This window comes from Narcine bancroftii, chromosome 2 (assembly GCF_036971445.1).
Source record: "Narcine bancroftii isolate sNarBan1 chromosome 2, sNarBan1.hap1, whole genome shotgun sequence".
In the NCBI taxonomy this organism is placed as follows: Eukaryota; Metazoa; Chordata; class Chondrichthyes; order Torpediniformes; family Narcinidae; genus Narcine; species Narcine bancroftii.
In genome coordinates this window covers 66352224-66366247 of record NC_091470.1, presented here as the reverse complement: position 1 = coordinate 66366247, position 14024 = coordinate 66352224, and the positions used below count along the sequence as shown (strand labels likewise).

At 40.4% G+C, this 14024-nt stretch overlaps 1 protein-coding gene across 6 annotated transcripts in view; it reads right to left on the bottom strand.

Moving 5' to 3' along the window:
* LOC138753666 (factor associated with metabolism and energy-like) overlaps positions 1-14024 on the bottom strand; it is a 70919-nt gene that overhangs the window by 42535 nt on the left and 14360 nt on the right. For 2 of the 6 annotated variants that reach the window (XM_069916922.1, XM_069916925.1), the window contains exons 4-5: positions 10373-10462; positions 5720-5897 (exon numbers count right to left, since the gene is read on the bottom strand). In XM_069916922.1, coding sequence (XP_069773023.1) covers positions 5720-5897; positions 10373-10462 — 268 coding nt within the window. The other 4 variants (XM_069916921.1, XM_069916924.1, XM_069916923.1 and 1 more) reach the window with 4 other exon arrangements.

Below are 14024 nucleotides of genomic sequence, written 5' to 3'. Positions count from 1 at the left end.
AAATCCAGATGAAGAAGGTATCCAAAAGGATCAACAGAAACACACAAAAAAAAATTTCCACAGAAGTACCTGCCAGGTCACGGCACACCAAGAATCAAGACTGGTATTTCAATAGTAGCCTGTTACTACTCTAAGTTTCCATTTGTCAAAAGGGTGAAAGACCTAAGAGCATCAACTATCATCTCAGAAATGAGAGCGCTCCTTGCTGAGCAAGTAATAGGTGACAATGAAACACAGTTCACGTCACAAGTATTCAGAAAACTGGCTGCAGAGTATGGGTTTGTTATCACTACATCATCCCCATACTACCCCAAAGGTCACGGGTTCATTGAAAGACAAGTGCAAACTGTGAAACGCACACTAATTAAGTGTCACAAAACAAAAGAAGACCCACACCTCGCTCTTCTATCATTACAAGCAACACCTTTAAGGGCTGACATGAAGTTCCCAGCAGAACTTCTAAATGGCAGGGGATACAAAACAACTCTGCCAAGCAAAATACACCTCCAGAAGACCAGAAGGAAACCAGAAGACGACTGACTGACACTCAAGGATGCCAGCATTATAACAAATATCCACAAACACTGCCAGAACCCTTCAGAGGGCAGCATGTGCACATTCAAGAGCCGATGTTGAAAACATGGACCCCAGCACAGGTCAGAGAAGCTGAGACACCAAGATCATACATTGTCGAGACAAGACTCTGGCAATCAGCTAAGGAGTAACAGAATTCACATCCAGCCGACACAAGATGCGATGAAGCAGAAAGCTTTAATACCAGCAAAGCCTGCAACACCAATATCAAGATCACAACCATTAAAACCAAAATATCAACACAGCAGTTGTCAGGTGAAGCGCAACAAGCTACATCACCTACACATGTACCAGCAACACAGAGCCCAATGGTCACAGCCAAATCCATAAGATGGCGAAGCAACATATTGCTGCCAGTGCGATATCGATAAGAACTATTTAGTGAACAAGTTCATTTCCTTAAATTGTACGGGAAGTGATTTAAAAGAAAACACAATTTCTCTTTATCTTGAGAAGAATGGATGTTATATAGTCCAGAAAATGTGAACTATTTTGTATCCGTGTAAGAATACACCTTTCTTACTGTAGTAACTGTAGTGTGTGTGTGTTTTCCTGAAATTGTGGAAGGCATCAGTAAGTAGTCTCTTTTGTTTTGTTTTTGAATCTTCCATCTCAAAGTTATTTAAAAAGCCTCCCAAGTAACTCCAGAGACATAACATTGGTGATGGCCCCTGTTATTTCTCACATAGAGTAATACATTTGATGAGAATATAGGTGGCATAATTAGTACATTTGCAGATGATACCAAAATTAGTGGTAGACAGTGACAAATGTCTAAGGTTACAACAGGAGCTGGATTAACTGGTAAAATTGTCAAAGGAATGGCAAATTGAATTTATTTCAGATAAGTGTGAAATTAAACCAATGTAGGACTTGCACAGTTAATGTCAGGGTTCTGGGTAGAGTGATAGAATGACTAACAGATACAAATATTTAATTGTCTGAAAGAGGTGTCATGGTGGATAAGATGGTGAGGAAGGTGTTTGATGCATTTGCCTTCATTAGAAGGGTCATTAAGCACATGAGTTGGGATGTCATGTTGCAGCTGTGTGATATTGGTGAGATCACACTACAAATATTGTGTGCCATTCTGGTCTCCAGACGATAGGAAGGATGTGTTTAATTGAGAATGGGTACATAAAAAAATTCACAAGGATTTTGTCAGGACTGGAAGGCTTGAGTTATAAGGAGAGACTGGATAGGAAGGCTGAAGAGTGATGTTCTATAATCATGAGGGGCAGAGGTAAGTTGGATGGTTAAAGTTTTTCCCCCCCCCCCCCCCAGCATAGTGGAGTTTAAAACTGGAGATCATAGGTTTAAGCTGAAAGGAAATAGATTAAAGGGGACCCGAGGATCAAGTTTTTCCACACAGAGGGTGGTGGGTATATCGAGCTGCCTGAAAAAGTGATGTAGGCAGATGCAATTACATCATTTAAAATCTATTTGAACAGGTTCATGGATAGGAAATATTTAGAGGAATGTGGACCAAGTGCATGCAAATGAAACAAATTCAGGAAGGCACATGGACGAGATGGGACAAAGGGTCTGTTTCCATGTTGCATATGTCAATGCCTCCTCACTTTGAGCTTCAGGAAGATCTTAATAGACTGATGAGGAGAGTGGCAAATTAAATTCAATTTTGAAAGTTGAGGTTTTTCCATCTGGGAAAGGCAAAAATGCAAATACATGATAAATGTTTAAAAAGCAAAAGGTGTGGCAAAACATTTAAATCTTTGACCACATAAGCATAAATGTCCTAATGTAGCAGGTAGGACAAGTAGTTGAAAAAGCATGCATGATCATCAGTCAAGATAGAGTGTAAACAGCAGGGATTATGCTGGAACTGCATCAAATACTAATTAAGTTAAACTTTCAGTGCCATATAATCTGCTCACTAGAAGAATGGAATAGCACTAAAGGAAGGATTATGATTGTGAAATGAAAAGTTAGTCAAGGAGCACTTTAAATATAGTTTGCAAGAGTTCCAGAAAGTATAGCGAATATCTGATTATTGCCAAGACAGTAAAAAAGAAATGAGCAAAATAGTGATAATGTATGTTTGGACGAGGGCGTGAAGTTGGTGAATTTTTTTTTAATATAAATGGGAGAGAGGGAGACCAAGAAGGAACTGAAAAATAAGAATTTTTACATTTTATTTGCAATGTGAAAAGTTGATCCTCGGTTGAGTAGATACATTTCATATTTGTTTCTCTATTTAGTGTTTCTACAACCTTACTGTATTCCTGAAGTTCAGCACAATTTGAATAGCTACAAATCTTCATCAAAGAATTCATCAAACATTGGGATTTGCTCTGTATTAGTTCTCATTGATCTGTGCTGAGATTGCAGGGTATCCATCCAACAATCCAAGGACTCATTACTGGAGGTGATGCTGAAAATGTTCCGCTTTGCCTGATGCTTCCTAAGTAGTTTACGTATCCTAAATTGGTTATTATTTATGGAGAACGTCATTGAGGTCAAGTCATTCCATGAATTACCTAAAATGAAATAGTTATCCAAATATTAATGGTTTGTCATTTTGCTGAAGTGCCACTAAGTGTGCTTTTAAATCTGGATTATGGGTATTCCATTCCACTGTACTGGAGAAACACACCATTGCCTGCAACAATAAAATGAAGATAATGTCATTCAGAGCTATGTCAGGTATATGACCCACAACATGTCTCAGTATTGCTAGGATCAGCCAATGAAATTGATCCTGTGATGCCTTTATCTGTAAAGTCCAATTGGTAGTCATGTGTTTTCATGCAAAAGAATATTCCTGTGTGGGCTTGGAACCCCTGTTCCCACCCACTCCCACACTGACCCTGATGAGTTACCAAACAAAGGCATGGCTTTCAATATTTGAAGTGCTTTTGTCCCATTGTAATTTGAATCTCTGACTGACCCCATCCAACACTGCAAGCCCAAATACTAATCTGCATTCTCACACTCCACATGTTAATGCCTCTTCATTCTTCTTCATAAGAGGACAAACATCGAGACCTTGATACTTCTAGGATTTAAATCCCTTTGGATATTTAATATAATCTACACCAAAGTCCTGTAGCCTCTCCAGTCTAATCTTCCACAGACCATTCACCCATCCCCCATCAATATCTAATATCTGCAATTTTTGGGATGAACTGAGTCTAATCCTGGTCTTTCACCATCAAGTCACCAGCTTTACAAATTGGCTCCAATATTTTTCATTCATTTTCTTAAGTTCAAAGAACGAATTTCCAGAAAAAGCTATAGAACAATGGATACTTTGCAACTGAACCACGAGTTAAAACATTTGAAAAAAAAACCATCAAAAGACGTGAGGAAAATAGGATTGGAGTAGATAACTCCATTTGAAAGGCTAACATCAACGCACATTGGAGCAAAATAAACAGTGATTTCTCCATTCTGGTTCTTCAAATATTGCACTATTTTCGAACAGTAATTTCACATTCTTTTCAGTATTTTGAGTGTCACCAACATTGTGAAATGATTTAAGTCCAAATCTCATGACATTAGACTAGTAATTACATTATGGTTTTAGTCAATATTTATTGTGATCATGCACTTAGTTCCAAAGGAAATAATAGTTCTATTTTCAGAATAATAATTGATTTTTTTTTACCTCACACTAATGCTAGTTTATTATTATTTATGATTATTAAATCAGAATAGAAGAGCAATAAAGTTTGTTATTGAGTTACAGATTTCATCCTTCTCCCATCAAAATAACCATTAATTTATCCCTAATGCATAAGCACTTGTAAATTAATTTGAACATGGAAATTTATCATTTAGCTCATGTTCCAATTGCATGGTTTTCAAAACGTGTGCTTTGAGCAGGAGAACGAATTTAGTTCAAGCGAGCAACTCAGCATGTGAAGAAATATGTAAAGCCTTCATGGAAAAATGGATCATTTCTGCATTTGGAAATCCTTTCAGGTCCCACACTGTCAGGAATAAGGAAGAGTGGAAATTTAACACCAAGAACTATTTAAAAGACCCAGCGAAGTATTAAGATCCTGCAGCTTTTCAGAGTTAGAGATTTACTGCAAGGCAACAGGCCCTTCAGCCCAAGTTGTCCATACTGACCAAGTTGTGTACCCAAGCTTATCCCATTTGGCTACATTCAGCCCATATGCCTTTAAACCTTTCAAGTCATGTCGCTGACTAAATGACTTTTATATATTACCATCATACCCATCACTACCACTTCCTCTAGGAGCTCATTACATGTACCCAGCTGTATTGTGAAGGGCCATGGCTATCACATGACAGCACTGCCCACTATTTGGTCAGAAGACACACCAACTGCCAAGGTTTGGCCCCGTCTCACCTATTAGTGCACACCTTGCCAATGATTAATTTAAATTCCTTTGTATTTGGCCTTGGGTCATTGGCCTTTGTAATTGACTTAACCTTGCTGGCACCAACCCTGTAAATTACCTGGGCTGGAGCCCCCCAGGCCTCCACCACTAATAAAGGGTGCTAGGGTACTTGGTTCTTTACTTTGCCATCTTCGAGGGACCACCTGCTTCACTAGGCCAAGAACCATGGAACGACGCTGGAGAAATCGTTGGTAAGGAGTGCACTGTTATAGTTGGGAGTGCTTTAGTTGTTGTCCCTAGTACAACACCGAGACAAAGGGTGGCAGGTATCATATTGATTTTTCCTTGATTGTATGAACCCAGTTTGTTGTGATTTTCCCATGTTAGTCTATAAATTCTGCATGTGTATTTCATCTCTGGTGTGATTTTTCCCATGCTCGTCTATAGATTGCGCGCGTGTTTTGTTGGGGAGTGACTTCCCCACGCTCGTCTATAAATTGTGTGCATATGTTTTATTTCCACTACCATTTTCCCACACTAGTTATAAACTGTGCGCATTTGTATGTTATTCCCATTTTCCCATGCTTGTCTTTTATAAATAAAATCATTTCACTCAAACCACCAGCATCCTCTATATGAAAAAGGTGCCTCTCCAGTCCCCTTTAAATCTTTCCCCTCTCACTTTAAACGTACGTCCTCCAGTTTTGGATTCCCTATCCACATAAATAAGCTCAGATTATAGATAACAATGTGCTTGTGACTTTGCATTTCATTCAAAGAAATAATTTACTTGCCGTAACCTGCAGTGAAAATGTCATTGGCTTCTCCTGCAATATGATATTGATCTTGTTCATGACTTTGAGCTTTTCCTCTTGATTTTTTGGCTCTATGATTCTTTATTTTCTGTTCATTATTTTGAGTTTCCTTTTGACTAGTTGTCATCAGTTCTGCTTGCTTTTGTAGATGAATTACCTGTTTAAAGAAATGACCAAAGACAATTTAAGTATGTATATATGGTATAAAATTCTGTAGTCAAATATATACACCCTAGGACACATAGCTACAAAGAAGTATACATACAGGTATAGCTACAAAATTTTTCAAACTCTGCTGCATTATTATTTTTTAATTAGTATGGTTGGCTCAACATCACTGGAAGATAACTTGTATTATTATCTCAGAACCAAAAGCAAAGTTAGATTGTCAGTTGTTGCCAATTTCATTACCATGATAGTTCTTGCTTTCTCTTCTTTCCTTCTCAGGATTTCTTGAATACTTGATTGCAAAATAGAAATAAGGTAAAACCTCAAATGAAATGTACTTAATCTACTTAAGAAACTAAGAAAAGAATAACAAAGTTTCTAGTTAATGCAGAAGTATAAATAAATGGCTGGGAATGCAGCACTGATACACAGAAAAAGTAACCTAATATGCAGAAAATGAAACAGAACTGAACCTGGGAGCAATTGAGCTTAAATTTCAGTGATAGAAACACAACCAAAATTTATTTTGAAAGAAATGATGGATGTATTTTAGGATAATTATGGTTTTAATAAATGTTTGCTTGGGATACAAGAGATACAGGAATATCAGAGCCAGCGCCACCAGGCTGAGGAACACTCCTTCCTACATGAAGTGAGAATGCTGAACGACCAAAGGAACTGCTCATACTAACCATCCGAGACTCATTTACAAAACTATATTTATTTATTTTCATATATGAATACTTGTCCCGTGTATTGATTAATATATTTGTCTTGTGTATTATCCTCAACCAGGACATGGCAGCGAGAGTCATAGATTTTCTACAGCAGTTTCCAGAACAAGGCATTTTCAGTGCCCTCAAAGAGCTACTAACCCACACTTCTGGGCTATCATGGTGCGAGCACACCACCGGTCTTCTGCACTTGAATAGTTTGGGGGACAGACCCCATCCGCCAACAGAAGCGGGATGCTTGCACTCACCAAGGAGCACAAGCCTTGTCTGCTCTTTGTGCAGATTTTCCTGGGGCAGCTGCCAGAGGATATCCAACTCTTGCCCACCAACAAGGACTTCAGCAACCCAAGGAAAGTCACAGCCTACATGGACATGCTCTGGACAGTGGAGAAAGAAAATGGTGTCTCGGTGGAACAGATCACCAAGCCCCCACCCCAGCCAGCAATAAGGCCTTAGCAGATGGAGAGGCAAGTGGACAACACCCCCCCCCCACCCCACCAAGCCATATTGTTATTACCATCATCAATGGGATGCGGGGGTCCATCGATGCTGCCCACCTTGCGTGTTTCCAAGAAATGCCATGGCCACTCATTGTTAATGGCTGCAGTGGTTGGCCAACATGATAGCCTCCTCCACGTGTGGAACTCTCTGTCAGGAAGGCAGTTCCTTATGGACACTGGTGCCAAAATAAGTGTCCTTACCCCTCATAGCCTACGACACCCGGAATGCCAAGACAGACCCAGCAGTGAGGACACCGGACAGCACCTCTATACGATCTTGCAGCACCCGCATCATTCCCCCTATGATTTGTTGGCCACCAATTTAAGTGGACTTTCACTGTCGCGGCAGTGGCGCAATTGCTCCTGGGGGCCGATTAACTCCACACCCACTGCCTGCTAGTAGACGAACAAAATTCTGCCCTAACTTTTCAAATGATGCTCCTGGGGGAAGCCAAACTACTAACCCCCCCACCCCCAATTGACTCTGTCACGCTGTCCAACGACGCCTACACACGCATCCTGATGGGAACTCCCTGCAATCATGGCGCCACAATTCTCCTTCACAGAACCAAAGCTGTGGTAAGGTACCACATACTCACTGAAGGACACACTGCCTCCCCCTTCCTGAAAAACCTGCCCTCACCAAAGAGGAATTTAAGAAAATGGAGGAGTTAGGGTTAGTGCGGTGGTCAGACAGCCCCTGGGCCTACACCCTTCACATCCCAAAGGCAGCAGGAGGGTGGAGGCTATGTGGTGATTACTGATGCCTCAACAAGGCCATCACACCGGACAGCACTGCTATACAAACTTGCAGCACCTGTACCATCCCCCTACGATTTGTTGGCCACCAATTTAAGTGGACTTTCACTGTCATAAGTATTGTGCCCGTGCCACATATCCAAGATTTTACCGCCAACTTACAAGAGTTTTCAAAGGTTAATTAATCAGGAGTTATCATCAAATCCCAGTGCACCCCAAGGACACACCCAAAACCACCATAATCTCCTCCTTTGGCCTATTCGAATTCATGAGGATGCCCTCTAGGCTTAAGCTGCTCAGACTTTCCAGCGGCTGGATGACATCCTTATTGCCAGCTGCAACCATTCAGACCACATGGGACACAATTGTCTTCCTGGGGCATCGGATCGACAGGTACAGGGTGAAACCACTGCCCGAGAAGGTGGAGGCCATTTGGTGATTCACTAAACCTCACACTGAAGGGGCTGCAGGAGTTCGCCGGTATGATTAACTTCTATCATCATTTCATATTGCAGCAGCTTGGATCATGCATCCTCTTTTCGTGCTCATGGCGGGGAAAAAATAAAGACATTGCATGGGACAGGGAGGCCTTGGAGACATTCTGGAAGGCGAAGGATGCTCTGACCAACGCAACCCTTCTGGTTTACCCCAGGCCAGAGGCGCCGACTGACACCAATGCACAATACAGCCGGAGGGGTCCTTGAACAGCTGATCGACGAGGAATGGCAGCCCCTGGCTTTTAGCAGGCACCTCCAGCCACCTGAACTTAAATACAGCACCTTTGCCTGGGAACTATTGGCACTATTCCTGACAGTCAGGCACTTCCAATACTTTCTGGAAGACAGACATTTCAAGGTCTTCATAGACCACAAACCACTGATTTTTGCCTCCCACAAAGTGTCTGACTCGTGATCAGCCCAGCAGCAGAGGCACCTTTCCTACATTTCCGAATTCACCATGGACATCCAACACATTGCAGAAAAGAGCAACGTTGTCTCCTGTCCCGCTATAGAGTCCGTCCATGCCCTATCCCAGGGCATAGACTAGTCAATCCTCGCCAGGCACAACACGATGGCCCTAAGATCCCGGCATACAGGATGGGGCTTTCCGGGCTGCGGCTGGAGGATGTCATCATCACCCCTGGCAACCAGACACTCCTCTGCAATGTCTCCACTGGCAAACCCCACCCCATCAAGCCAGAAGCATGGAGACTGAATATCTTTGAAGCAGTGCACAACTTGGCGCATCTGGCCATCAGAACCACGGTAAAGATGGTGGCCAGTAGGTTCATCTGGCATGGGCTCCGTAAACAGGTCAGTCAGTGGGCGTCCAAGGTGCAAAATCATACTAAAGCACCTCCCCAGACTTTTGAGCCTGAGCAGCATAGGTTCAGCCACATTGGTGATGACATCGTGGGGCCGCTACTGATTTCCCATGGGGCGAGATACCTCTTCATTATGGTTGACTGCTCCACGAGGAGGCCAGAGACTGACAAGACCATGGAGATCTGTGCCAGGGCACTAATCAACAGTTTACCTCTGGAAGATGCTAGCCAAACTATTGTGAACCCAACCCAACCATACCACAGCATTTCATCTACAGGCCAATGGGCTGGTGGAATGGTTCCACAGACACTTAAAAGCAGCCCTGATGGCCCAGCTCAAGGGGCCCAACTGGGCAGATAAACTGCCTTGGGTCTTTCTGAGGATACATACCGCGTCAAAAGTGGACTTTAATGCCTCCGCAGCAGAAATGATCTACGTGCACCCTTGGTAATCCTGAGGGAGTTCTTGTCCACCACCAAGGATCCTGAAACCCCCATGTTATCACTGAAACAGCTGAGGGAAACACTGGGTCCCATAGCCCCCACCACACAGCCAGGCTAAATCTTTCATCCCCAAAGACTTGCACATCTGCGAGTATATTTTTGTGCGAAGGGGAGCACACCGGGCACCCCTCCAATGACCATGCAAGGGGCTATACAGAGTTATCAGGCATAATGGGTCAATGACTGAGTTATATTGGACATCATCAGCAAAGAGGAAACCTTGATCCTCAACTGGTAGACGTTCAAAGCAACAATGGACACTCTAATCACCAGTTCTGGGGAGTTGGGGGGGGTGTTGTTTAACGGCCAGCAAACTGAGTCGCAACCCAGCTCACAAAATAGCTGGCAAATGCGGTGATCATGAGGGCCCTGCACGCAACAATGGCTGTCATCCCGTGTGACCTCCCGCATGACGGGAAATAGTGGGCAATGGTGGGAACACCAGCCAATCAGAGGCTAGTGCTGAGATGACCTCACTTCCACCTTCAGAAGCAGGGAATGAAAATAAACAGAGCTGGCAGAACAATAAATCAGTTTTCGACCTTGACTTGATCGTGTGTGTGTTGTTTACTCCACTCTTCGCGTAGCATGCATGCTACAACTGAACGACTTACAATATTAAGATAAATTATGAGAAACTGACCTCTTGTTGCCGTTTCTTTTCATATTGCATCTTCTGCATTTGTTGTCGTCTCCTGGAAAATTGCTTTGCAATTTCTGCTTGTACTTGTCCCTTTAAAAAGAAAATGGAGATTGTATTAATATTTTGCAATGTGGTGGAGAGAACACTGAATGCAGGGATTTACTGTGTGTAATTTCTGAATGGGTACACAATCTCGATAATTTTTTTTTAAGTTTCAGATTGCAAAGTTTTATATTTTATAATCTCAGTATTTGTGAATGGCTGTTCTTTTAAAAATTAAGGCAATGGAAACAAGTATATTTTTTACAAATCACGTTAATTAACAATGCAGAAAAACATAATAATTTGTGCATCTGCCAAGATCCACAACTTCTTTCATTGGAGCAACAACATTTTCCTTGAATTTTTAAGTTTCCTTTTATTCAACAATCTTTTCCACATACTAATTCTTCCTTTATTATGTATAAAATTTTATATTTTGAAAAATGTAAGGACTGCTAACAATTTTTATGATACATTCTGGTTCATATGCCTGTATATTAATCTGGTCTGTGAAGAAAGATTTATTTCCCAACTTTTATTTAGTTTCGGATGGAAAATAAATAGCAAATTTGGAAAGGATGGCTTCTTACAAAAAATTCCCATTAATATTTCGCAATTGCTTATTGATGTACAGTTATTTCAATAACCATAAAGATAATATTATATATGCAATGAATAAAGGTACTGATTTTTTTTTGTTTTCGAAGAAAATATAGTTAAGAAATAAAGTTATAAAAAGAATTGTTCTGGATGTCAAAAACATCACTGAGATCTTTGAATACCATGCAACACAACTGAAATTAATCATTTCTCACCAAAAAAACCAAGACCCCATGTAGGTACATGAAATGTAAATTTCAAGGAATTAGCAAACATCCCTTAATTCTATGCATTAAATGTGGAAATGAAATAAAAGCATACAATTTTCTTATAATGAGCTGTTTTCATCAATTCTTTATAGATGACTTCCTGTTACTAATCTACAAATGTACTTAATTCACTAAAAAAGACCTTTGGGATTTTCTGAGGTTAAAGAGACAGATAAATGTGTTACGAGCCCAGAGGACTCAAAAACCCAGCAGCAATAGATATTCACTAAGACAAATGGTTACTTAAACAAAAGTTGCTTTTAATTATCTTGAAACATGAAAACAGGATCAAACTTTATCTTATTACAATTACCTTAACTTAACCTAACACAACCCCCTTCTAATTCTAAGCACACATGAATAGAATGTGAGTGTAAGTTTAGAAAAGTTCTTTAATTCACAGTCCAATCTCACTTCTCCACTCCTCCAAGTTCACTAGTTGCAGGCAATTTTTATACTGTGCACAGAATTTAACATTTATGAATTTCACCAGGCTTTGGTGTTTGAAAGGTAAAAGGAGGATTCTTGTCGGTTTTCAGAGAGAGATTTGTTGTTCGCTGGATACCCACAAAATTGATTCCTTTTAATCAGCCACGTCAGTGTCTTGCCGAAGAAACTTGCCCCATCAGGGTTTTCCAAATGATAACCTCTTCCTTTCAGGTCACCACAGAGTTCCTTTTTTGTTTCCCTTATTTCAAATGAAACATTAGGCAGCCAGTCCTCTCCCTTCATATGAACCACAAGGGCTTTGACCAGGCTGAACTAAGCACTCACAACCAGTCTTCAAAATGGGGGTTTTCCACAAGCTTGCCCTGTTCCAGTCCCAGCTGCTGCTGCTGAATTGTAAAAACTGCAGAACTGAATTCTCGCTCTCTCTGAGAAAAAGCCTGTTTTGTTCTCTCTGCTTGCAAAACCAAATGACCCTCTTAGAAGAGAAAGCAGCACTCAGACAGACTGCGGCTCCGAACCTACTCCTCCAAGTTCTTTCATTTGTTGCTTTTCAAAACAACAATCCATTAGTGAAGTCCCTTGGGCACTCCCCAAAGCTTTTGCAAATGCTATCGGAGCCAGCCTGTCTAGCTTGAGCAGAGCTCCAATATTTTAAACGAGATGTGTTTTGAAATGTTTGTATGTGACCTACACTTAAAAAATAAACCTACCACACTTTATCTTCCCAAATCATATCAATATATAAAACACAACATACTCTGTCACAAATGTTAATTTTCTTTTTCCAACTTGAGAACACACACCCACACTTCTGCAGCAGTATGGATGTTCCTCAAATCTGCCCGATTTGTTCTTTCATAGGATTTTATTAATGTTTAATTTGGGTCAATATTACATCACAAGACTATATCCAACATGTCACTTGAGCTTTATTGTGACTGCATCAATTTTTGCAGGAACCTTACGGCTGGAGAGAGATCTTTATATCACCAAATAAGGATTTAGAGTCTTACAGCAGATGTTGTAGCTTGGAGTAATTGAGTCATTTTCAAGCTTCACGGTCAGTTTCTTGTATCTAATTTCTGCAACGTATAATGATTCATCCTTAATATTTTATGTGATATCAGACAACTTTTTATTAGACCTATTTAAAACTGCACACAGAGAAGAAACCCATTGTTTTCCATCATGATAAAGAATAGACGAGAAAATAACCAAAACATTTGACTGACTGTTAACAACATTTCATTCAGTTTCAGCATCAACTTGTGTAATTAACAAGCTCTCTGGAAAACCATAGTGGTCATGCACTTTCCTTACGTGCTCTGCAATCTGACTCAAACAGTAAATCTCCTTCTGTACTACATGAAAAATATCCTCAAATTACTGTCATTCAGTGGTTGTGCTGCCACCATGATAAATGTTAAATAATTTACAATACAAAAGCATGGAGAGATCAGGTAAAATGAATGAAAATGATAGCGCAAAAATACCACATATTAAAAAAGAAATCAATAGAAAATACTTCAAAATGATTAATCCTTTTCATGAAGTAATGTATAATTTTGAATGACTGAGTTCAATTGGATTGTAGGATGTGTTCAAGACTGTGAATGAGTTGACAACTCTCAACATCAATATAATCTTGAATTTAAAGTGGTAACCACAATAATTATTTTGCACATTTGCAAACCAGTCATACCAAAAGCAAGTTTTCCAAAAAATTCACAACTCCATGTGACACCTGTGTATATAGTTCAGTTGCTTTCTGGCAGGACAGTAACCTCTAAATGTTTTAAGAAACTTTATTAATTTCAAAGCACATCCTTGATAAAAATATTTTCAGTTTTTACATGAAACTTAATTTAAGAATCACATTGTTGTTTTACACATTAGTGTCAACATCATACTACCATTAAATAACACTTCATTTCTCACAGAAATCAAAGCAAATATATTGTATCAAATTGTCTGCTTGGAAATATAGTACAACGCCGATTAACCAAAATAGTCAGGACCAGAACCTATGCCAGATTAACATTTCCCCCCCCCCCCCCCCGAGACAGGTCTTTTTTTTATATAAAGTGCAACAGCAAATCATTTGTATCAATGTTTAAACACAACAAACAAAAAGGGAAAGCTTTTAAAGCATTAAATGTTTAATTGTCATCAAAAAATGCTGGCGCCAATCACAGAGACTGACCAACAGCTGCCACCGATCTCCAGGGAGGCTTCCTGGGCCAGTGGAACACTTACTGGCAAGTTGGCGGGCTCCTGGCTCCCTTGTCATT